This window comes from Verticillium nonalfalfae, assembly GCF_003724135.2.
Source record: "Verticillium nonalfalfae strain VnAa140/NRRL 66861 chromosome Unknown scaffold_48, whole genome shotgun sequence".
Taxonomy (NCBI): Eukaryota; Fungi; Ascomycota; class Sordariomycetes; order Glomerellales; family Plectosphaerellaceae; genus Verticillium; species Verticillium nonalfalfae.
Genome location: NW_021167273.1, coordinates 77,001 through 101,028, shown reverse-complemented (window position 1 = coordinate 101,028; position 24,028 = coordinate 77,001). Strand labels below are relative to the sequence as shown.

The following is a 24,028-nucleotide window of genomic DNA, read 5'->3' as shown; positions in this document are numbered from 1 at the left end:
ATGCGATATGCAGGAGTCGGGTACATAAACAATCGGTCTACAGCGGCGTGAGGCTCACACAGGTGTTCTAAGCATCCTGTGTGCCGACAAATGATACACGTCTATACATTATTATACAGAGCTCGCAGCATCAACTCTCGTGGCCCCCATCTCATCTTCTCACTGGCCCTTGCCCTACTCCTTCATGGTTGTCTCGTAGCTATCATCTGTCAGCAATCTACATCGTCTCACGTGGAGGGAAGAATTGTAGCAACATACCGTTTACCGCGGAACGCCCAGACGCCCCAGTTGCCACAGCTGATATCTTGCGGGTCGAGGTCGTTGATATCCCACCTCAGACTCCTGAAGAGGTTCTCGCCCGGCTCCAGGAGGATATCAAACTCGCCGGCTGCTGTCTTGCGGACCCACTCAATGTCCCTCTCCATGTCGAATTGTGTGTAGCCCGTCGCGATGATGGGCACCTTGGTCTCCAGCAGCTGCGGAAGTGTCTCCGTCCACTCGTGGCTACTCGCCGGGTGGCCCAGACCCGGGTGGAACAGGACGAAGCAGTCGAAGTAAGGATCATACGGCGCAAAGTACTGCGCCGTGTGCAGCGTGTGGTAGTAGTCAACAATGGTGCTGATCTTCATCTTGGACGACACCCGGTCCTCGACCACCATGCCGAAGGGGTTGGACGCCGTGCGCTCAGGCAACGGGAATTCGTCGTCGCGGTTCGCCATGCTCTCGGGTCCGATGAAGATGAGGTGGATCTTGCTGTCGGGGAAGAGGTGCGCCAGCTGCACCCAGACGTTCCTCGGCAGCGAGGACTCGGCGCGGGCACCCAGGCAGAAGACACGCACGGGGGGCGCCTCGGGTCGGAGGTTCTTGATATCAATACCCTTGCCGTTCTTGGGAGGATGAAGGGTGTAACGGAGAGCTAGTGGCGATTGTCAGTCTACAGTAAATCGCATGCTTGTGGAGGCCAGGAAGAACATACCACTCAAACTTCGGATACCCTCGCCTGTCAACCGGCCTCCCTTGCCCAGGCTGTACGGACTGAGCTCATGGAGAATGCTGCCGATTGTGACGGGATACGTCAGCATCTTGGTGACCTGACGCATACTACGCTCGTCGTTGATCGCATCGAACTCTCGCGTGTACATGAAGGTATCCCAATTGCTCATGTTGACCACAGCCTCAGGCAGCTGGTCTTCGGCCATCTCAAACTCAGGGAACGCACGACCAGAGTGGAGGTCATGATCGTCCTCGTTAATCTCGCGGAGCTGGTCGCAAATCTCGAGGTGCGACTCGTAGTCGGCCATCCAGTGTTCCTTGCTGCAGGACACCGGGATGCCGCAGTCGGGACACTCAAAGTCGACATGAGCAGGCGCCATGTTACCGCCCTCTTTCGCCTCCTCTCCGTCTTGCGCGATGGTTGGCACCCGCGTGGGCCGGTGGTCGGGGTGAGAACAGTAGGCATGCTGCCTCATGAACGCCGCGCGGCGACGAATCGCTGGGATTGGGCTGTTCGAGTACGAATGGAAGAGGTTATCCTGCTTCAGTGCAGGCTGGTATTCCGTAGCGATAGTCTTGGAAGCTGTAGCTGTTTGCGAGGAAGCCTTGGAGGTCGAGGCAAAGCCTCTTGCCGGGGCGGCGTTTTCTTTCGATCGTCTCGGCGTTGTCGAGTGGATGGCACGGATGGAGTGGGCCGACACAGCGCGGGCAATATGAGCGACAGGTCTGCCGGCGACTAATTGCCTCCTTGCGGTGGTCGAGCATCGTGTGCAGAGACCAGAGGCCGCAGCCCTCAGAATTGGCTCCATGACAGTGGTGTGGTGGTCCCGAACAACGAGAGCAAGTGTGTCTCGGGAGCGATCTGGTGGTTCGAGCAGAGCCCTCCAAAGTACCATGCAACCGTGATCCCGAAATTTTGGAGGATCATCCGGCTCAATCATCGGTCCGGGCTCTCCAATGTACCCCACATGCTGTTGATTGGCCTCAGTGAGCTCCCAGCCCCCACGTTTCGCGCTATCTTGATCAATCCACGCTTCCTGAGCTCTGAAATTTCGTGCCTGGAGCTCTTCACCTTCCCCTAACTTGCGCCTTCTCATCACCCCCGATTTCCAACTTGGACTTCAGACTGATGCCGCGCAGGCAACCTGCGGTCCAGCTGTCATCATGGCAACCACCTCGAACATGTTTCTCTACTCCCTGACGGTCCAGCCGCCAACGAACGTCACGCTGGCCGTCCTGGGCCAGTTCGCTGGAACCAGGGAGCAATACATTATCACCGCCTCTGGGTCGCGCATCACCCTCGTGCGGCCTGATGCCGCCCAAGGCAAGGTCGTCACTGTGCTTTCGCACGATGTCTTCGGCATCATTCGGTCCATGGCCGCCTTTCGTATTGCCGGAAGCAACAAGGGTAAGTCGCTCGTGGTCCGCCCCCCCACCCCGCCCTACTCCTCCCCTCTCCCCTTTTGAGGCTTCAGTTAGTGATTCGAGAAGCTTGTGCTCCTACCCGGAGCATGCAGTCTCAGCGATCCACTCGGCTGGCGGCAGATGTCTTCTGAGCACCGCGCTAAAGCTGTTCTTCAGACTACCTCATTCTCGCGACGGACTCGGGCAGGATTGCCATCATTGAGTACCTCCCGGCGCAAAACCGATTCCAACGTCTTCATCTGGAGACTTTTGGCAAATCTGGCATTCGTCGCGTCGTGCCTGGCGAGTTTCTCGCCTGCGATCCCAAGGGTCGAGCGTGCTTGATTGCATCGCTCGAGAAGAACAAGCTCGTCTACGTTCTCAACCGGAACTCCCAAGCCGAGCTCACCATTTCTTCGCCCCTCGAGGCCCACAAGCCTGGCGTCCACGTACTGTCCATGGTGGCACTGGACGTAGGCTACGCGAACCCCGTCTTCGCCGCGCTCGAAACAGACTACACCGAGGCCGACCAAGATCCGACAGGACAGGCTGCTTTGGATGTAGAGACCCAACTCGTTTACTATGAATTGGACCTTGGTCTGAACCACGTAGTACGAAAATGGTCGGAGCCCGTCGACAATACTGCTTCTCTCCTCTTCCAAGTTCCTGGTGGTAATGATGGGCCCAGTGGAGTTCTCGTCTGCGGAGAGGAAAACATTACCTACCGACATTCCAACCAGGAGGCTTTCCGGGTACCGGTTCCACGCAGGCGTGGCGCGACCGAGGACCCTTCGAGGAAGCGTAGCATTGTTGCGGGAGTCATGCACAAGCTGAAGGGCAGCGCCGGTGCCTTCTTCTTCTTGCTTCAGACGGAAGATGGCGACCTCTTCAAGATCACTATCGATATGATTGAAGACCGCGACGGCAATCCTACGGGTGAGGTTAAGCGCCTCAAGATCAAGTACTTCGACACCATCCCTGTAGCGTCCAGCCTATGCATTCTCAAGAGCGGTTTCCTCTACGTTGCCAGTCAGTTCGGCAACTACCAGTTCTACCAGTTCGAGAAGCTTGGAGACGACGACGAAGAGCTGGAATTCTCGAGTGACGATTTCCCGACCGATCCCAAGCAGTCGTATGAGGCTGTGTTCTTCCACCCTAGGGAACTCGAGAACCTGGCACTGGTTGAGAGCATCGATTCGATGAACCCTCTCATCGACTGCAAGGTGGCCAACCTTACCGGCGAGGATGCTCCTCAAATCTACACAGCGTGCGGTAATGGGGCAAGGAGCACATTCAGAATCCTCAAGCATGGCCTGGAGGTGAATGAAATCGTCGCCTCGGAGCTTCCCGGCATCCCCTCAGCTGTGTGGACTCTGAAGCTCAGCCGCGGCGACCAGTACGACGCGTACATTGTGCTATCTTTCACCAACGCCACGCTGGTCTTGAGCATTGGAGAGACCGTTGAAGAAGTTAATGACTCGGGTTTCCTGACCTCAGTACCAACTCTGGCTGCCCAACTCCTCGGTGGCGAAGGCCTGATTCAGGTCCACCCAAAAGGCATCAGACACATCCGCAACGGTCAGGTGAACGAGTGGGCGGCCCCTCAGCATCGATCTATCGTCGCTGCTACAACGAACGAGCACCAGGTCGCCGTCGCTCTGAGCTCTGGTGAAATTGTCTACTTCGAGATGGACTCGGACGGTTCCCTCGCTGAGTACGATGAGAAGAAAGAGATGTTTGGCACCGTCACATGTTTGAGTTTGGGCGAGGTTCCTGAAGGCAGGCTCCGCAGTTCATTCCTCGCAGTCGGCTGCGACGACAGTACTGTTCGAGTTCTCAGTCTTGACCCCGAAACCACTCTGGAGAGCAAATCCGTGCAGGCTCTGACCGCTCCTCCCACATCACTCGCGGTCATAGCCATGGAGGATTCTTCCTCTGGCGGCTCAACACTTTACCTACACATTGGTCTGCACTCCGGCGTCTACCTCAGGACTGTGCTTGATGAAGTGACTGGCGAACTCACTGATACGCGTCAGAAGTTCCTCGGTCCCAAGCCGGTCAAACTTTTCCAGGTCACAGTTCAAGGCCGAACTTGCGTTCTTGGCTTGAGCTCACGACCATGGCTCGGCTATGCCGACCCGATCACCAAAGGATTTGTCGTCACGCCGCTGAACTATGTTGACCTGGAGTGGGGTTGGAACTTCAGCAGCGAGCAGTGCGAGGAAGGTGTCGTCGGTATCCAAGGACAATCTCTCAGGTATGTTTCTATTTTTTTCCCCCCAAACTCCTCTTGCATGAGATGATGAGAACTGGAATCCTACGCCAACACGGCACTGAGGTTTTACGCATTATTACCAATTGTTCCTACTGAAACATGCTATCAAATTATCTTTTTCTTTTGAGATGATCAGCTTGAGTACCTTCTGACAGAATACAGGATTTTCGCGATCGAAAAGTTGAGCGACACCTTGACTCAGAAGTCAATCCCTTTGACCTATACACCAAGGCGAATGGTCAAGCATCCCGAACATCCCATGTTCTACACTATTGAATCGGACAACAACACGCTCCCACCAGAGCTGAGGGCACAGCTCCTCGCAGACCCCAGCGTGGTCAACGGTGATGCGCGAACACTGCCGCCTGTAGAGTTTGGATATCCCAGGGCCAAGGGCCGTTGGGCTTCGTGCATCAGCGTCATCGACCCGTTGTCTGAAGAGCTCCAGACGCTACAGACTGTTGATCTTGACAACAACGAAGCAGCAGTCAGTGCGGCCATTGTCCCTTTCACAAGCCAAGACAACGAAAGTTTCCTGGTTGTAGGTACCGGCAAGGACATGATTGTCAACCCCCGACAGTTCACTGAGGGTTACATCCATATCTATCGGTTTAGCGAGGACGGTCGAGAACTCGAGTTTATCCACAAGACCAAGGTAGAGGAGCCGCCCACGGCCCTCCTCGCCTTCCAGGGAAGACTGGTCGCTGGTGTCGGCAAGACGTTGAGGATTTACGATCTCGGTCAAAAGCAAATGCTTAGAAAAGCGCAGGCCGATGTTGCCCCGCAGCTTATCGTGTCACTAAGCACACAAGGCAGTCGAATCGTCGTGGGAGATGTCCAGCAGGGCGTGACTTACGTCGTCTACAAGGCTCTGTCCAACAAGCTGATCCCCTTCGTTGATGACACGGTCGCGCGCTGGATGACCTGCACGACGATGGTCGATTACGAATCCGTCGCTGGCGGCGACAAGTTCGGCAACATCTTTATCGTGCGCGCGCCTGAAAAGGCCAGCCAGGAGGCCGATGAAGAGGGAGCGGGCCTGCATCTAACGAACACGAGGGATTATCTCCACGGCACACCTCACCGACTGAGCCTCGTCAGCCACTTTTACTCGCAGGACGTTCTCACGAGCATTACCAAGACCAGCCTCGTGGTCGGAGGTCAAGATGTGTTGCTCTGGAGCGGCATTAGCGGCACAATTGGCGTGTTCATCCCCTTTGTCACCCGCGAGGATGCAGACTTCTTCCAAACCCTGGAGCAGCACCTTCGGACAGAAGACGCGCCTCTGGCGGGCCGCGACCATCTCATGTATCGTGGCTACTACGCGCCTGTGAAGGGCGTCATAGACGGCGACCTCTGCGAGAGGTATACGCTGCTGCCGAACGACAAGAAGCAGATGATTGCGGGTGAGCTGGACCGCTCCGTGAGGGAGATCGAGAGGAAGATCTCGGATATTCGCACTCGCTCTGCATTCTAAGTCTGCGGGATAAGGCACGTTGCTTGGCGTTGAAGGCGTACGACTTGTTTTATTCTACAACGAAAGGAGATGTTGATAGTTGATTTGGCATAATGGGAAGCGGTCGGGCGTTTCGGAGGGCCTGGGTTTTTACGAGGCCGTCGCGACGGGCGGGCTTGCTTCACGAGGTAGCGAAAAGGAAAGCACAGGGACGGGTGTAACAATTGTGTACCTGGTGGCCCAGCCTTTGTAATGATGCAATGATATCTAATAACGCCGCCTGTCCTACTATGTCTCTCGGCTTGCGATACCCCCCCCCCCCTTCTCTCGAGCACGCCTGCATCCATGAAGCGACTGTTGCGTGACAGCTGAGCACGTGGTGCGGTCACAGGATCTTCCACCATCCGCCCCGGGTCGCGCCCTTGCCTTTGCCCTTCCCGCCCAGCCCTGCGGTCTCCTGCGGATGCGCCCTCTCCCACGCGGCATCCGCCTCCCAGCTCTCGACGGCGGCGCGCAGGTCGTGCCCCGCCTGCTCGAGGTACAGCGTCGCGACGTCGTAGTCGGCGACCTTGCACGCGACCATGAAGCGGCGCAGCGCGGCCTTGCGGCGGATCTCGTCCGCCGCCTCGACGGGGTGGGGGCTCAGGCTCGGGCTGCCGGGGTAGTGGCTCGCGGGGATGCGAAGGGTGCGGCGGGCCGGCAGGAGGTGGTCGGCCGGGAGGTTGTTGTGGGCGCGCAGGACCTGGGCCGGCACGTTGTAGGCCAGGGACAGGGAGGTCAGCGTGTCGGTGGCGTGGTCGAGGTGGTGGATCGTGTCGTCGGCCTTTTCTTCGAGGACGACGGGCGGCGGCGGCGGCGGCGGCGGGGCAGGGGTGGAGGATGAGGCGGTCCGCGGCGGCAGGACGAGGGAGGACTTGTCGCGGGTGGTCCTGAGGCCTGAGGGCAGCGGGGCGGCGGCGGTGGAGGTTTGGCAGTAGGGGCAGTAGAGGGCGAAGCGAGCGTTTGTCTGGACATGTTAGACCGAGAAAGCAGAGGCCATCCGCGAGCCGTTTGCATTGGGCGTGGGAATAGTCTTGGGTTCCGAGGGGGGGAGGGCGGCGTACGTAAAGACAGCTGCCGCAGATCGTGCGGTTGCAGCATGGCAGAGCGCGGGGCGCGGGGAGGGGCTTCTCGGAGCCTGATGTGTAACGCGGGGCCGTGGCTAGGAGTACGGCGCATGTGCAGCACGCATCGCCGGTCGCCGGCATTGACTGGAGCGACGCTTTGAGCTGCTGTGGTGGCGGGTGCATACTGAATACCGCAGCGTGGAGGACGAGTGGTGAAGTGGAGGTTGGAGGGGTCGTCGGTGATGAGCGTGATGAGGGCGATGAGGGCAAGTTGACGAAGGTGGGTGATCGAGGTGTAGGAAGCACGACGATTGAGTGCCGTGGAAGGAGAATGCAGTGTGCTGGATGAACTCTTGCGGATTCGCCATCCGAACCCTGCGCTACGTCGTTGACTTTGTTCGCATCTCAGTCAGGTACCTGGGTGTTGCAGGATACCTAGGTAGTGGTAGGTAGGTAGGTAGTAGGTAGGTAGTCAGCAGAGCTACCCCTCGCATTCGCCACCCTGCTCCAACTGTTCTTGTGGTACCTCATATTCCACGTTGCCGTCTACGCCTGTTTGCTCTGCGAATACAAGCCATGCTCTGGGGCATTGTTTGAGATCTGGAGGGCTTCAGCAATTTGGTGGCTCGAGTGATCAAGCCGTATGCCTGGATGAGATTCCACACGCTTGATGGCCTTTGCTCTACGTTTGCTGTCGATATTTAAATTCATGACATGATGACAGTTCCAACGCAAGAAAAAAACCCTCCCATGGGCCCATTCTAAACCTGCGCAAATAGCCCGTAATGAATCCAATTATCACCAACCTCGACGTCGGGTGAGCCATGGCCAATATACATACCACAGAGACCAAGGAGGGTATCGGCCCACCAGCAGAGTGACGCAAACGACTGGTGGTGTGGCACGCGAGCTTCCCCACCTCAAGGCTAGCGCTGCTACTACATAGTGACCACACATTACCCTGCATTTCAATTCAGCCCTTATAGCACAGTGGTAGTGCGTTGCACTTGTATGCTCTGGGTTACAATCACTCTCAGCAAGAGATGCAAAGGTCACTGGTTCAATCCCAGTTGGGGGCAACACCTTCAATTCAGGCTTTCCTTTTTTCCTTTTGCCTTGACCGTCATTTGACTTCCCTCGTCATGAATCATTTCAGGGTCGATTGTTTCCCTTTAGTGCTGCTACTCGTCAATCCGTGTATTGCATACACCGCGGGACCACTCAAATGCCTTGGGCATTCGGCGTTGTCGTGGCTGCGTCAGCATGTTTTCTTGGCCTGTATAACAGCACCATGGAGCTCCCCTCAGACTGATGTCAAGCGTTCGACACGCATCGCGATTCATCGCCCCAGGAATCATCGCCCGGTCAAGGCTTGGTGCGTACATGCCCCCCTAAGCTAGGCGTCAGCACCTTGTACCTGTCGTGGCTCGCGGGATTGTCCGATTCTGTCGACTGCATTTGCCAGCATTGGGCGGGCCCCTTAACGCCAGGCCCCTCACGTTGCAAACATTGGAATTCGAAAATTGGGTTCTCAGAGTGTCCTCAGATCGAAGACGCGAGATCCCAGTTGCGACGCATGGCGTCAAAAAAAAAAGTGCGTCTTCTTCTCGAGCCCAGTTTTGTTTCATCCGCAGTTGTGGAAGAAGTCAAACACCGGGAGCCACGGGCTACCAAGGTTGTCAGCCATTGACGAGCATTTTCGACAGACGATGTAGAGCATGCGGGTTGGTGCAACGCGGCACACGACGCTGCCTCTCATATCAAGACATGCAAAGCAACGATGCGTCAATTGGCATCCAGACATCTACCTATTAATGTATGAACATGAAAATGTAGCCCGAAATAGTCGTCGCCCCATTCCCAATCTTTTCGTCCTGATGCCGCACCCCCCTCTGTCATCATCTCATCTCATTGCGCCGATGCGGCTGGCATCGATTAAACACGGTGCGGAATGGCATTACCCACCACCTTACCACCACTGCCCATAAGACCAGCACACCCCAGCACCGGTGACACCCCTGTTGACATTTATACAGTCATTGTATTGGGCCTTGCACTTGTTCGTGGCATCCCAGAAGCTGTCGCCAAAGAATCCGCCGAAGGTGCGCTTATCGATGGCAGCATCAAGATTCGGCGAGCGGTCAGCCAGCGCTGCAGACACGGGCACTTCATGAGAAGCTCCGATTTCACGGCGGTGGCGCCAGCTCTTGAAGCTCCAGCAACCCTTGGCATACACGGCGTTGCAGCTGTCGTATTGCTGGCGGCAGGCGTCGGCGCAAGCGGACGGGACATTCGGGCGCCCGTAGGAGCGGCACTTGCTGGAATCGGAGTTTGAGTACATCTTGAATGGGTTACCGCCCTTGAATTCGTGCTCGAGGTCGTTGCACGTGACGACGGGGAGGGGGATCTTGCCGACAGGGTTGCCAGGACCGTAGCCGTACCAGGAGTTGGAGGGTTGGATGCAAATTCCCTTGGGCGGGGGGACGACTGCAGTCGTTGTGGCCGGAGGAATAGTCGTGGTAGTGGTGGCGGCGCAGGGGAAGGTCGAGGTCGAGGTCATGGGCTTGCCGTCGCCGATGGGCTTGTAGAAGTTCAAGTAGTCCTTCTTGGAACACGACCTGTCCCAGCCCTGCCGACACATCCAGCCACAGAACATGTCGATGTTTTGGCACCACTGCTGGAAGTTGAAGCACTCAACAGCACCAGGCCAACCCGCCTGGTTCAGGCAAGCCGCAACCTGGAGGCTGCACTTAGCCTTTGCCTTGGCGCACGTGTCCCAGTCGCTGAAATCAGGGATGGGGGTAGAGCACCAGTTGCCGCAGCAGTACTCGTGCTTGGGCGGGGTCACAACCGCGGTAGTACAAATTGCTGAAGATGTAGTGCTTGTGGTGGTGATGGTGGTGATGGTGGTTGTGAGAGGCGCGGTGGTCGTAGGCGGGGGAGGTGCCTGGGTCGAGGTGGTGGAGGAAATGAGAGTCGTCCTGGTGCAAGGAGCTTTTGTGGAGGAGGATGAAGAAGCGGAGGAGGAGGAGGAAGAAGAAGAAGAAGAAGAGGTTGAGGAGGAGGAGGAAGAAGAAGAAGAAGAAGAGGTTGAGGAGGAGGAAGAAGAAGTGGTGGAGGAGGAGGAGGAGGAGGAGGAAGAGGAGGAGGAAGAGGAGGAGGAAGAGGAGGAGGCAGAAGAGGATGAAGAAGAGGACGAAGAAGAGGACGAAGTGGAGGAGGAGAGAGAAGTGGTGATGGCGGAGGAGGAGGAAGAGGTAGAAGAGACGACAGTCGTCGAGCTGGAAGAGACAGAGGTGGTAGAAGTCGAGGCAGCAGATGAAGAGGTGGAGGGCTCAATGTAAGGGTGAGACGACGAAACCTCCGTGGACGACGCCGGAGACGACAAAGGAAGCGAAGAGGAGACGATCGTCAGCGAGGACGTGAGCAGCGTCGAAGTAGTCTCGGCAGAAGAAGAAACCGGGGCTGAGGACAGCGGAGGCCGGTCCGGCTGGTGGCCGCAGGGCTCGAGGGACTGGAACTCTTTGGCGAAGAAAATGTTGATGCGGGAGCGGCCACCACAGGTCTTGGTCTTGTCGCCTTTGCATGCTATGCCGCATTGCGAGGCATCGACGAAGCGCGTCTCGTTGCCCATGACGGCGCCACACCAGCACTCCTGACCGTACTCGACACCAGCATAAGGGAAGCCGCCCTGGCGACAGGCCTCGGTGCAGAGGCTAGGGGTCATGACGGACTTGTCGAGCTGGTCCTGGGGCCAGGAGAGGGACTTGCCGATCTGGGAGTTGTCGGTCCAGCAGCCCGTGTCGACATAGTTCTCGATCGTCACGGCGTCAGTGGCGGGGAAGGTACGGTCCTCGAACACAGAAAGCTTCCTGTCACCGCCGCAAGTCTCGTTCTTGTCGCCGTTGCAGGGAAAGGAACACTCTCCGGCGGCAAGCTCGGCGCCGTTGACGGTGTTGCCGCAGTAGCAGACGCCGTAGTACTCGAGGCCGGCATAGCGGTATCCGTTGCCTGGCATGTGTCAGTACCGAGAGGAGTTTGGGGAGGCTGAGGCCGACATACCCTTGCATTCGGCAGTGCACTTCTCGACAGTCATCTCGCGAGAGCTCGTGGATGAGCGGTACGTCAGAGACTTGCCATCGGTGTTTGCGTGACAGCCAGAGTTCACAAAGGGCTGGAAGTTGTCGACGCAAGGCGGCAGCTCAACGTGCCAGGCGTGGACGGTAGAAACGAGGGAAAGGGCAGCAAAGGCCACCCAGGCCTTGATGGGAGCCATGGCAGTAGCGTAGGTGGAAACGAGTGACTGGGAGAGAAACCAAAGGTCTTCTCCAAAGAAGCAAACAAACTTGAAGCACCAATGTCTGGTCTCTGGACAGGCTGCCCCAAGAACTCAAGAAGCGTGATGAGATAAAGAGAGAGGGGGAACAGACGGCAGCTGGAGACGGCCAACCCCTGGAGGCTATATACCAGGCGTCGTTGGTGCGATTTCTGAATAGAGCCAAGTCAGAGCATCAAGATAAGCAATGCCACGGCCATAGCAATGTCTTGGTCCATCGAACTGCGGCAGAGAATACGACGTCGCTCTTGGACTCTACGGTGTCCCCGGAAAGGTACACGTAGGTGTGCATCGTTCGTCTATTCGCTCGAATATAGGTTTAACTTGATCAAGGCAAGATCAAGATTGGTGTTTTTTTTTTCCTTCCAGGGGGAACGGTGACCGTGCCGAGCCCGCGGGCAGCCTGTGTAACCAACGAATGACCGGACGATGCACACGACGGACCATGTTGTGCTCTGTTGTGCTTTGTTGCATGGGAAGGACTGACTGCCGAGCCATCCACAAGCATCCATCCATCTTTTTCCATCCACCTGAGCGCCAGGCCATCGGTGAGGTTGAGACCCCTGCTGGGTTATGCTGGCCTAGTCCGGGTTGGACTGGTCTGTTCTTAAACAGTCAGGCTCGGATCTGCTGCTGGACATTGAAGAACATGCCTCCGGGGGCTTTCCTTGGTGGGGGCAGGGATTCGATGGGTTGTTTGGTCGTCGGATGTCTGGTGGATGTTTGGTCGGAGGGAAAACGAACTGGTGGGTGGGTGGTGGCCCGAGAGTGTTGCCTCTTCCGGCAGGACGCATGACCAATGGGGGAAAACGGCTAGCTTCAGGGGATGTTAGCGCCATGAGGTGGCCCAGCAGAAGACTCCTGGGTTCCTGCAGTAGCGCCCTCTGCCGCTGGAGCCAGCAGCTGGAGCAGGGGGCCTGACAGGTACGATGCAGTACAGGCAGAAACTATAGGCATGTTAGTACATCGTGGCCCTAGCCATTGCTACCCCCCTCCTTTGCTCCGTCGTCTTTTTGTTTCTCCTCGCCTCGTTCTTTGTTGTTCTTTGTCCTGCTCTATCCTCCTGGCATCAATGACCGCCACTTGCCATCCCACTCACCGAGGTGGTTTTGACTGGTCCCATCGCCTTGGCTACGGAACCCAAAGTATGAACAAACAGCAAGCAACAACACTGCGATACGAGCGAATCCATGACAGCAATGGGCTCAAGAGACCAAACAGCGGTGCTGGCCGCCCGGACGAGTAGCCTACCACTCTCTCTCTGGAGACTGTTACGGTAGCATCAGTTCATTTCGGACCGCAGCCGCAAAATGCGACTACTTTTTTCCTCAGAGACTACTTGCTTACAGGTTGCCCACCCCTCATCCACCCAGACCATCAAAGACCAATGGCCGCGGGATGGCTTAAAAAAGAATACAGAGAGTTCTGACTCTCAGACGAGGAGCCAACACCCCATTGTGTTCCGTTCCGAAGCCAAGCAGGCCAAGATGGGCCAACAGCCATCCATCTATCTCCGTCAATTCTTCCTTGACGACCCGGATCGACAGCCCAAGCAATGACCTCGTCAATGACCTCGTCGCTGCCCGGACGTCGAGTTCCTCTCGTGTCTCATGATTTGCGGTTGATCACCGGCTTTCCACGCCCAGCAGTCCAGCAAACATCGTGACGGACGCATGCTTGCCCATCATTGTAACCTCACTGACGTAGTTGCCAACGGAGCCAGCTTTGTTCGTGACATGAAACGCTCTTTTTATCTCCCTTACCGCTTGCCATTGTAGATGTCTTTCCGCCCGCCCACCCCAGCCCACCGCCACTACTACCATCACCCCAACACCCCCTTTGTTAGCTCGTGAGGTCGACCAACACCACATGGGATGACAACCGCCACGTTGAGCCCTAGTCTCCTTTCCCGCCGCAGGTCTCGCGCCACACTCCCTCAAGCGATACCGCAACGCCGTACGATCCTGGCGCACGTTCTGTGCAGGACACGTGCGCCCGGTTAGCCGAGTTCTACCTGACAGTAAGCGATCCCAGGCAGTCCCAAGTATCGTCCAGATGGCCCCAAAACTCTCGCCCCGCGGCTAGCCCATGCCGGCACACTTCGACCTGACCTCCGGAAAAGGGAACTGGTTCTTTGAAGCAGAAAACACACCCGCCCGTGCATCCGAGCCTGCTAGCGTAGCCCCAGAAGGATCTCTGCTTTGTAGAGACCCAAAGCTTGCGTGGTGGTGATGGGGGCGTCTCGGTCCGGCACTTGGGACATCTGGCTGTATTGACACATGTTCTCGCGCGCGCCCTGCCCGCTCGCTCTCATAGCATCGGTAGCGTGTGGCTGAGATCGAGAGGCTGCCTGTGGCCCAGCTGTAGGTCTGGCGTTTCTGGGAGACATTACCCCTCTACGACAGCAGCAGCAGCAGTTCATCTAGCTAGGTAGCTAAGGGGAGACACCATAGTTCTAGCAGACATGGCATGACGCCGTTGAAGCTGGCCTCGCTTGCACCACCGCGTTAGGTCACTGACAAGATGACTTGGCACTTCATCGGGCATGCCCTCGACATGGGCCTCGCCACGATCATCACAAGGCACTGACAGGCATCGGTCGAACCAGAGCAGGCAAAACGGCTAGTCTCAGAGAAACGTTCAAGATCATTACCTTACGGCCATGAATTCAACATCTTGCAAAGATGCCGACTCATTCTGCCGCCGCCTCCTCCTCTCTGCTCAGGACGGGAGACGACCTTCGTATCTCTAGAGTACAACGTGTGAATGACTGGGTAAGAAAATCTCTCAACCAAAGCAAGGCCTCGAACTCCGATGCAGGTTTTTTTGCGCAACCTCCTGATTTCCCTCTCCCTTCATCATCCTAAACTACGGCCCCTGTAGCCGTATTCCATTTACTCCTTGCGCAGGTGCCGGGGCACCCACTTGCCCGGGGCTCCCGATGCCTTGAGCTGCTCGGTCGCGGGTGCCGGCGAGGCGTTACGACCCTGGTCGTCGCGGTTCGAGGCGGTGCGGCCCATAGGGGCACCACCCGAGGCAGTGCGCTCCGAGCGCTCCGAGCGCTCCGGGCGCTCCAGACGCTCCGCCCGCTGCGGGGGGGCGCTGTTCTCAGCACCGCCAGCAGCGGCGCGTGCCGCTTCGCGGTCGCGCCAGCTGGGCTTGCCTCCACTGCCAGCAAGGCTGATGCGGGGAGGGCCACCGGCACGATCGCTCGAGTCGGTGCGCTCCATGGGGGCGGCTTGCCGGGGAGCGGGTGGCGCGTTGTCTGAGGCGCCGGCGGAACCGCGAGCAGCCTCCTTCTCGCGCCACTTGCCGGCGCCGGGAAGGTTGAGGGGACGGCGACCTTCGGAGCTGGGCTCGGCGGCGCTGCGCGCGGGGGGCAACGCGCGCTCCTTCTCCTTCTCCGCCTTGCGCCTGGCGAGGGCCTCTTCTTCGCGGCGGGCCTGCATGGCCGCCTTCTCCAGAGACTCCTGGCGTTCTTGATCGCGCTGCTCCTTGAGGCGCTGCATCTCGGCGCGCTTGGCCTCGGCGCGGGCCTCCTGTTCTTCCTTCTCCTTGGCGGCACGCTCCTCGGCCTCGCGGAGAGCCCTTTCCTTCTCCTCGCGTTCGCGCTTCTCACGCAGCTTGCGGTCGCGGTACTCCTTCTTGCGAGCCGCAATCTGCTTCTCGAGCTCCCGCTCCGCATCCCTGCGGCGCTTCTCAAACTCCTCTCCGCGGCGGGAGTGCAGGTTCTCGCGGAACGACTCGAAGTGAGGCATGAGACGAGTGAGACGGTGCTTCAGCTCGACACTCTCCTTGTGCTTGATCTCGGCATCCTTGAGCGTCTGGGCCTTGGTCTTCTCGTAGGCAGCACGGTCACGCTGATTCTGCTCCTCGTAATCGGCGCCGAGCTTCTTGACCTCCTCCTTCCTGAAGGCTCGCTCCAAGTGGTCAACACGCTTCCACACAATGCGAAGCTTCTCGGAAACGTCGTTCTTCTCACGCTCGAGCTGAGCAACCTTCATGGCCCGGATAGTGTTAGGATCCAGGTTGTCAAGATCTTCCAGGTCGAGATCCATATCCTTAGGGCTGATCTTGAGATCGGCGATCTGCTTCTTGAGCTCATCCTTGCGGACGCGGTCACGCTCAGCCTTGAGGCGACGCTCCTCGCGCTCCTTCTGTTCGGCGGCGAGGCGCTTGTCCTCCTGCTCCTGGAGGATCTGCTCACGCAGGCGCTTCTGGCGGGCGTTCTCACGCTCCTTACGAGCCTGGATCTCGGAAGCCTCTTCCTTGCGCTTCTGGATGACGTCCTTGCGAGCAAGAAGCTCACGGTGCTCCTTCTCGGCGCCGGCCTTGGCACGGGCCAAAGCGGCCTCCCTAGCATCGACGCGGGACTTGTTGAATTCAGGGTCAATGTAGAAGCAAGTGGTGTACAGAGACTTGGTGAGGCGGGTCAGCTGCGAGCGGACAATCTCAGAGGGGGTGCTCTGGAGGCGCTGGACGGAGCTGCCATCAGCCTCGGCGGAGCCAGCGCCAGATGCAGAGTGAGCAGCCTTGGCGGACGAGAAGACATCGTTGTCGAAGCTGAGGACACCAGTAGCGTGGTCCATGCGGATGGCGAGATCGCCCTTCTTGTTTCCGTTCATGATGAACTTCTCAATGGTACCGCGAGTGACCTGGAAAGGCTCAGGGAACTTGGCCAGCTGCTCGACGAAGCTGAGGTCCACCGTTTCGTAGACCTGAGACAGCTGCTGGAAGAGGCGGGTGAGGATGACCTGCTGCAGAGGCAGGACATACTTCTCCATCTCGGCATCGTCACCAATCTTGGTAAGAATGGGAGAGATCTTCTGGCAAATGGAAAGAGGGTGGAAGTCAACCTCAAGAATGTTGTAGAGGTCGCGGATCTCAGGGCGGGCGCGCTTCAGGAGCGACTTGGCCAGAGCGTCACGGAACAGGGCAGCCCTGGTGGGAGCTTGCGCCATGCCCAGCAGGTGGGTGAGGCGAGCGTTCTTGTTCTTCTTCGACTCATCAAAGTCGACCATGGCACCACGGGAACGGGTGGTGCTGATGACGGGGATGGCCAAAGCGGAGAGGAGCACGAAGGAGGCAGCCTTCTGAAGGTCGGCATCCGTGGCGGGAGGGTTATCGGCCTTCTTGCCCTGGCCCGACGCGACCAGCGCAGCAGACTGACGGAGGAGAGTGTAGTACCTAGACCAAGCCGCAGCGTGGAAGAGGTAGTTCTCACCGACAAGGAAGATACGGGTGAGCTTCTCGTAGTAGTTGGCCATCATAATGTTCTTAGGAGGGCGCTTGCTCAGGTTGAGCAGAGTGTGGATGTCCTCAACGGAGCGGAAGGCCTCCTGCCAGAGTTCAAGCTCGACAGCAACATTGAGCTGCTGGAAGCGAGTCTCGAGGTGGCGCTGAAGAGTATCGGGGTCGCTCAGGTTGATGGCGTGCATCTGCGACGAGTACTTGGCAGCCGTCTGGACGTGGTTGCGCAGGAGCTCGCAGAGCCTGCGGAACTCAGTCTTGCGAGCATACTTCAGGCAGAAGTCAAAGGCCTGCATAGCCGTGCTCTGGTAGAGGATCTCAAGGCGCGCATTGTTGCGGAGGATGTCGAGAACGGTGCGGTAGGCCTCCCAGAGGAATTTGAGCCAAGGAGTGACAATGGCGCGGTCGGTACGATCGCGTGACTGCTCGCCAGACACGGTGGCGAGAAGGATTGACTCGGGCGTCTCGCTGGCCTCGAGATCCTCGACGTTGGTGGTGGAGGTGGAGGCGTCGATGGTCGACTGGACCTCATCGGCCTTGGCCTGGGCGGCAGTGACCTTCTCGGCGGCGAGCTCGATGAATTTCTTCAAGACCAGCTGTGAACAGAGATGTTAGACCTGTGACTGATCGCCAGTATGTTGCCGCCAAGAGTCTTACCTCGATGGTGCCGACGTTGGTGTTCTGGCTGATGTTCTTGTACTGGTAGAGGGCATCCTTTGCCAGCTTTCCCTTCTTCTGTTCGACGGAGAGCTCAACCAGCAGGAGCATCACCGGCTCTAGAGAGACGATGGGAACATTGCGAGATCTCTTCGAGGTGATGTGCTCGTGGAGGAGTGTGAGGGCGGCGGGGGTCTGGTTGACGCCGATGAGCTCGTGGGCGCGCTTGAGCACGTTCTCGGGTTTCTGGTGAGGCGGAGGAGGCTACGGACAATAGTCAGTAATGGGTCCGAGGAGGGCACGCAGTGACATGGCGGGGCGGGGTGGGCAAGCGGGTGTCGTCGTCGTCGTCGATTATGACGCCTGTGATCGAGGGACGAAGAGGGGTAGGTCGTTTCGCGTCTTGTCTCGATCCTCCCCTTCCACGCCCCTGCCCTGCCCTGCCTGTCGTTGGGGAGTTTGGTGTTGTCGACTGACCATGATGGGCAACTTCCTCTGCGGTGGGCGAGTATTTCGCTAGACGTCGAGAGGATGATGCAGCGCAGCCGGGACGCGAGCGAAATGTCGAAACTTGGCTGGTCGCTGCGGTTGTTGCGGTGCTTGCGGGCTCGATGAGTTTTTTCAAATTCGTGTGTGGCCGCTACATGCGAGTGCCTTGAGGCGGGGGCTAGCAGTGACCTGTGCGCTCTGATCCTTGCTGGGCACCGGATCGCACGTGACTTGGAGATGACTCAGCGTGTCTTGCTGGAGGGCATGTGGCATTCCTTCGAGCGAAATTTACATAGAATGGGGTGTTGTCGGCTGGACTCTTCTCAGTATTGATATCGATGGCGTTCTTTTCTGGCTAGGGAGTCATCAGCGCCCAGCGCCCATATGACGTGCTCGGAAACACTCAGTCAAGTTTGTCGGTGGTGATCTTGAGCTCTTTGGGTTGAGTGAGACTGGGGCTACTGGGCCGTTGAGTTTGCACTGTAGCGCCGCTGCGTACCTGGTGAAATCACACTAGGTCCGTGCCTCATTGATCAAGTGCTTCAACTTACATAAGCCGCCTGCCTTACCAATAATGGATGTATGTAGGTCGGTTTAGGAAACAGTCGACTCAGTTCTGACCTGACCTGGTGACGGGAGATGATGGCGTTGACCGTTCGACTCGCACTAGCATTGCTTTGATACGACAATAGACGCATGACACCATTAGTTGTCCAGGCGTTCAAAAGGTCGATAATGCCAGACACCGGCAAGTTACCTCAGCTTGATAGAAAGTAAAGAGTTCAACCCACAGTGAGCCATGAGCTGGACTATATCAGGCGAACGTCAGCCTGCGAGCCATCCAGACAACAACAAAACTAAGATCACGACAAACTTCAAGCGTCGTGGGTGACAAAGCACTGGATTGGGGAAAGCTGGAGAAAGCAAATGAGAAAGCCGATGCTTTTAACCAGGCTAGCATGCCTCTACCGAGGGGCTTGCTTAGGCGAAACCCAAAAAGGGGTGGTCTGTCCGCCAAGGTCCAAGAGAGACCAATCATGTGGAACCTCAATTTGCCTGCAGCGGGCCATTCCTCCTCCCATTTTCCGTGGTCCTCCACTCAAGGCCCACTACCACCGCGCTGGGACCAATAGGATGTACCGGTAGGCCGTGGCTCCCCAGCTCCTGCAGCAAAAACGAGCAAACTACGTTGCAGCATGCAGGAGCAGAGAGCACGCAGGAGGTACCCAGCACCTGGCAGCCCAGCATCCAGCATTCAGCGCACCCAGGAGCTCATCCCGCACTGGTCTCCCCCGTGCCCGCTCGCTCACAGCACAGGCCTGCTGCACCGGGAAAGGGTGAATGGGCTCCCCTGCTTTTTGCTTGTTTCCCTTCCCGCCTTCGCCCTTTCCCAACACCAGGCCAGTCTCCAGACTTCAGACTCCAGACACACTGGCCGTCTCACCACCTCCCGACCGAGACCGACGCTCAAGCCGCAGCACCCTCCCGCTTTTCCATCCCTTCCGACCTCACCGACGCTCTTTCCTTTGTCGCCGTGTTGACACTCGTCGCGGCGGAAGACACATTGACCCTGCTGCTGTGTAAGTCCTGACCTCTCGTGCAATCTCCCTAGACCCCGGAAGACTCCTCGTACCAATGGTGCTCAATGTCACACTGCTTGCTGTCGATGCAAAAACGCGTCCAAGCTGATGCTGTCGACTGCCCGTTGGATCAATTAAACTGATACGAGTATTGTTGAATAGCCTTGAGAAGTAGCAGCCACACGCCCTCGACGACGAACTTCAGCATCATCGTCCTCCCTTCTACTTTCACCATCCATCCTACGACCCATTGAGGACCCAATCCTCACACATTCATCCATCAAACGCGACCCCTCCCACGTCGCCTTTCACTTTGCTCAAACAACGCCATCACTTTCACTTCCATCGACCCCTTCCTCTACCAACCTCGACAATGCCTCAGTACACCTCCCGCGATGTCGGCGATCCGTCGCAGATCAAGAAGAACAAGCAGTCCATGGCCGACCTGAAGCTGAGGCGCCTGACGGAGCTCAACAACCGTCTGCGCGAGGACCTCGAGCGCGAGCGCATTCCAGTGAGCAATGCTTCTAAGAGGTAAGCAATACACTACTGTCCTAGCGACAGAACCATCCATCGATGATGATCCCTGATCGCTCGCGTACTAAATTCCGGACAGCATCATTGCCTACTGCAACGGCACGAGGGATTACATGGTTCCCTCTGTCTGGGGATCTGTTCCCCGGGGCGAGGACCCCTACGCGCCACAACAGAGCGGCGGATGCTGCGTATTGATGTAGTAGAGTCAAATGCGTAGATCCGACCACACCCCAATTCGGCGGATACGAAAGACTTATTTTCCTGTCGACCAAGAAAGGACCCAGATGCTAGCCCCACCGCCACCATGAACCAAAGATACCACGGGGCCCGCATCGTGGGCGAGCGATCAGACGAGATACTTACTACGGCTTATCGGGACCGGACCGGACACGGAGAAAAAGAAGGCAGGAGGACAGCGATCGCACTAAATACGACAGCAAGGCGTCTTCCTTATTGACCACAAGCTTGAGCACGGCGCGAGACGGGAGGATGACGCGGAGGAGGCAGGAGTCGGGAGGCAGCGATGGCATCACAGCTACGATAATGCTTCCACGTCGGTTCTTTTTATTTTCATTTTGTCTACGAGCACGCACGGCACGCCCGTCTGAGGGGGGGAGGGCGTAACAGCGAGAGGAGATGGGCCGAGGGGAGGAGTATGAGAGAGGCTTTTGTGTCTGGTACGGCCTTCTGGAGCATGGGAAGGCAGCTCTTCAGCATGTAATAATTTCTCTTGGTGTCTTGTACTTTTTTCTCACCCTTCCACGCCCGTCGTCCCTTCCTCATCCCACGACGGGATGACCCTCAGCCCCATCTCGTGTGCCAATACAGCCAGGACCAATTCTCTTACCACGTCCCATTCATCCCACCGTTTTAATGAGCTTATCAATGAAAGGTGTCATTGGTCGGAGGCTTTTGAAAACATTTCAAGGGTTCCGGAGCAGGAGGACAGCAGAATGACTCGGACGTGGCACGTCTCGTTGACTTCGATTGATTGCTTGGGCAGACGTCGAGTCACAAAAGGAAAAACATGCAGCTATCGTGTGCATTGTGGCGGCTCCCTCAAATCGCACCGATCAGAGCCACTTGAGCAAGGAGCCAGGGCCGAGCCGTCACTCAAATGCATGTCAGCTGGGTTCTAGTGGATCAATGGTATCTGTCTAGTTGTGTGGCGGGTGTGAGACATGGCACCTTGCGTGATGGGGGAGGATGTAAATGCAGTGTCGCGGGAGGGGTCAGTGATGTGCATCACCGGTCCGATGACTGTCAATCAGATTCTTGCCGAGCACCTCCGGATTCCAGTGTCGATTGCTACTGTCCGACGCGTCTTCTTGGTTGTCCCGGGACTCATGATTTTTTTATCTTATTTTTACTTTCTCCCTCGGGGAACTGGCGGTGTCAGCGCCCCGACAGTCGAGGTATCTTCTTTCCGCACGGGAATGACCAGCACTTCCGACAACCTCCACTCGACAAAGCTCTACATCAGATTTGCTACTTTTTTGTTGCGCACCACCAGGCATGCAGCACGTTTCCTTTTCCTGATGGACTTGGCCAGGCGCGCGCCCGTTCATCACCCCGCACAGCCTCTCGGCCATAGACAGCCATGGCCACAATCTGGACTGCGCTTGACGGCTTGACCAGCGAAAAGGTTGGGCATCGAATCTGGCCCGGGTCAGGATGGCTGTGAGGGCGGAGATCCTTCCTTCCTCTTGGCTCGAGGCAGTCAATCAGAGGGTCATGTCGAATCACCAAAAAAGTTCATTTGGCTCAGTCCTGAATGGGGATAACTTTGAAGAGAGACAAGTTATAAGCATGAGTACCGTACATTACGCAACCCTGAGGAAACGTGCTTCGCTTGGATACCTCCTGGCCCGGCATTGTACTGAGGATGTTTATGGTCCTACGTTGGAGCGATATATGTAGATCATTGGACATGGATGTCTGGTTGGAGCCTCCAGATATCACCTCATCCAATGACGATTGCGACCAACAGGTGTGCTTGGGTGAAATCTTTGTTAGTATATAGTTCTTTAGCGCAATTTCACGCCTAGCCTTGCATCTACCATATTGATGTTCGTTCTCCCGTGTTCCTAGCCCTAAGCTTGCCCATAAGACTTAACGTAGCCTACCAAGTGCACAAAGGCAAGATCTTCTGGATTTAGCACGATCTCATATCGAGACTGATTAGTATACATCTTTAGTAATAATGCTGACTTTGCCATCCTGCTTTCCAACTATACCCGTTATTTCTGACATGCTGAGAATAAGAAGATTTTAGCACCGCGTTGCTGTTTAAATGCCCGAGTTCTGCTCTGCCTGACCAGTCAATCCTGACTCAAGTGAGTACACAAGTACTGAGTAAGGATGCGGTATCAGGTCATGCCACACGACTAGCAATGAGAGCCCAGTAGAGTCCAACAGTGATCTTACAGCGGGCAACAGGTGGTGAACGACCGCCAGTGAGTGGTACCCAGGGCATCGAACACCCCGCGTCCATGACGCTAGGCTCATGCGATGAGGCACTGACGGCCCCTCCACCAACTCCTGCACTGATGAAGCAGCCTCGCCAGGCCCTCATCGACACACTGCATTTCATCCAGTCCAGCTCTGTCTGCGGGTGATCTTTGTCGACTTACACCTTACCATGGCCGACGAACCGCTCACCTCGGCCGCCGCCACGGCAACCACAGCAACAACGACCGCGGCAGATCCCCCCCCTCCCGTGACGCACCCCGAATCTGACGCTCAGGCTGCCCCCCTCCCCCTCCCCCGCATCGCCATACGGTTCTGCACCCAGTGCAAGTGGATGCTCCGCGCCGCCTATGTAAGCAAAGACACCACGTCCCTCCCCAACGTCATCACAGCCCAGATATCAGAGTCTCAGAGGGCTTTCTCTCTCTCTCTCTCTCTCTCTGCTCCCGCATGAAGATCCCAGACGAGCACCGACGACATACACATAGTCCCCGTCACTGACCGCAAACCAACTCCTCCCCACCAGTTCGCCCAGGAACTCCTCTCCACCTTCTCCACGTCCCTCGGCGAGGTCGCCCTCATCCCCTCCACAGGCGGCACCTTCACCGTGACCATTACCACCGCAGCCGACGCAGACCCTGCGAGCACGAGCACGAAGACGCTCTGGGACCGCAAGACGGACGGCGGCTTCCCTGAGACCAAGGAGCTCAAACGCCGCGTCCGCGACGTCATAGACCCGTCGCGCAACCTCGGCCACGTCGACCGCGATCACGCCCGGCCCGCTCACGCACCCGCCAGCGCCGACGCGGTCGCCATGCCGTCTACCACGTCTACCGGCGCCACGGCCGAGGCGCCTGCGCAGTCGCAGGGGGCCGCCCTCGATGACGAGGCGAGAAGCCGCATCTCTGCCGCCAGGACGAATAAGGGCCAGGCCGCGCCGAGCGGCGTCGATGGGGCTTCTCTGGTCAGCGAGCTGAAGGGGCCCGGTCCAGCGCAAACTCAGGCACAAGCATCACGAGAGGGACAGACCGGTGAAGCCAAGGCTGTATGCGAGGACTGCGTGTAGAGGCCTTGTCTGCCGGGCCCCGACGTATCCGACATTCACCTCATAGAATAGACGCACTTAGAAAGGTCAACCCGGGTACGGCATTCCCTCGTCGCATCATGAGCCGAGGCACACTATCTCGCGTAGAATACATCATGAACCATCGGATCCATCTCGTGAAACTAAAGTACCATGCTCCCGATAGGACAACAGAACGACTAATAAAAGCAACTCGACAGAAGGAGAAACAAGAACAGGCAGGCAGAAGGAAAGTGGCAAGTGGTCATATGCCCAGAGACGGATGCACCGCACTGTCATCATGGCATCACCTTGGCCTTGGGGATCTGCGAATGCTGTGGTCACCCACCCCACAGATTGACCATCATTTTATCGTACAATATCGACCGCATGATCGCTGGTACTGGCAACCC

At 57.3% G+C, this 24,028-nt stretch overlaps 7 protein-coding genes and 1 non-coding gene across 8 annotated transcripts; 4 read left to right on the top strand and 4 right to left on the bottom strand.

Moving 5' to 3' along the window:
- Positions 1-174: 174 nt before the first annotated feature.
- On the bottom strand, positions 175-1,802 carry MSS51 (Protein mss51, mitochondrial; the record flags this gene model as incomplete). Its single annotated transcript, XM_028640714.1, has 3 exons — positions 175-199; positions 259-916; positions 977-1,802. 3 exons carry the CDS (start codon positions 1,800-1,802, stop codon positions 175-177), a joined length of 1,509 nt encoding a protein of 502 aa, XP_028495100.1.
- Positions 1,803-2,157: 355 nt separating this feature from the next.
- RSE1 (pre-mRNA-splicing factor rse1) lies at positions 2,158-6,149 on the top strand (the record flags this gene model as incomplete). The annotated part of the gene is made up of 3 exons (XM_028640713.1): positions 2,158-2,401; positions 2,575-4,654; positions 4,835-6,149. 3 exons carry the CDS (start codon positions 2,158-2,160, stop codon positions 6,147-6,149), a joined length of 3,639 nt encoding a protein of 1,212 aa, XP_028495099.1.
- A 364-nt stretch (positions 6,150-6,513) lies between these two features.
- On the bottom strand, positions 6,514-7,417 carry D7B24_006586 (uncharacterized protein; the record flags this gene model as incomplete). The annotated part of the gene is made up of 2 exons (XM_028640712.1): positions 6,514-7,134; positions 7,232-7,417. 2 exons carry the CDS (start codon positions 7,415-7,417, stop codon positions 6,514-6,516), a joined length of 807 nt encoding a protein of 268 aa, XP_028495098.1.
- Positions 7,418-8,210: 793 nt separating this feature from the next.
- Positions 8,211-8,313, top strand: D7B24_006585. The gene has a single exon. It is a non-coding gene; the product is annotated as a tRNA-Thr (tRNA).
- An 890-nt stretch (positions 8,314-9,203) lies between these two features.
- D7B24_006584 (uncharacterized protein) lies at positions 9,204-11,510 on the bottom strand (the record flags this gene model as incomplete). The annotated part of the gene is made up of 4 exons (XM_028640711.1): positions 9,204-10,017; positions 10,097-10,515; positions 10,596-11,245; positions 11,297-11,510. The coding sequence occupies 4 exons, from the start codon at positions 11,508-11,510 to the stop codon at positions 9,204-9,206; spliced, it is 2,097 nt and encodes a 698-aa protein (XP_028495097.1).
- A 2,954-nt stretch (positions 11,511-14,464) lies between these two features.
- TIF32 (eukaryotic translation initiation factor 3 subunit A) lies at positions 14,465-17,957 on the bottom strand (the record flags this gene model as incomplete). The annotated part of the gene is made up of 3 exons (XM_028640710.1): positions 14,465-17,416; positions 17,478-17,741; positions 17,955-17,957. 3 exons carry the CDS (start codon positions 17,955-17,957, stop codon positions 14,465-14,467), a joined length of 3,219 nt encoding a protein of 1,072 aa, XP_028495096.1.
- A 1,962-nt stretch (positions 17,958-19,919) lies between these two features.
- On the top strand, positions 19,920-20,283 carry GNG1 (Guanine nucleotide-binding protein subunit gamma; the record flags this gene model as incomplete). Its single annotated transcript, XM_028640709.1, has 2 exons — positions 19,920-20,080; positions 20,163-20,283. 2 exons carry the CDS (start codon positions 19,920-19,922, stop codon positions 20,281-20,283), a joined length of 282 nt encoding a protein of 93 aa, XP_028495095.1.
- Positions 20,284-22,724: 2,441 nt separating this feature from the next.
- D7B24_006581 (uncharacterized protein) lies at positions 22,725-23,618 on the top strand (the record flags this gene model as incomplete). Its single annotated transcript, XM_028640708.1, has 2 exons — positions 22,725-22,957; positions 23,009-23,618. 2 exons carry the CDS (start codon positions 22,725-22,727, stop codon positions 23,616-23,618), a joined length of 843 nt encoding a protein of 280 aa, XP_028495094.1.
- Positions 23,619-24,028: the final 410 nt, after the last annotated feature.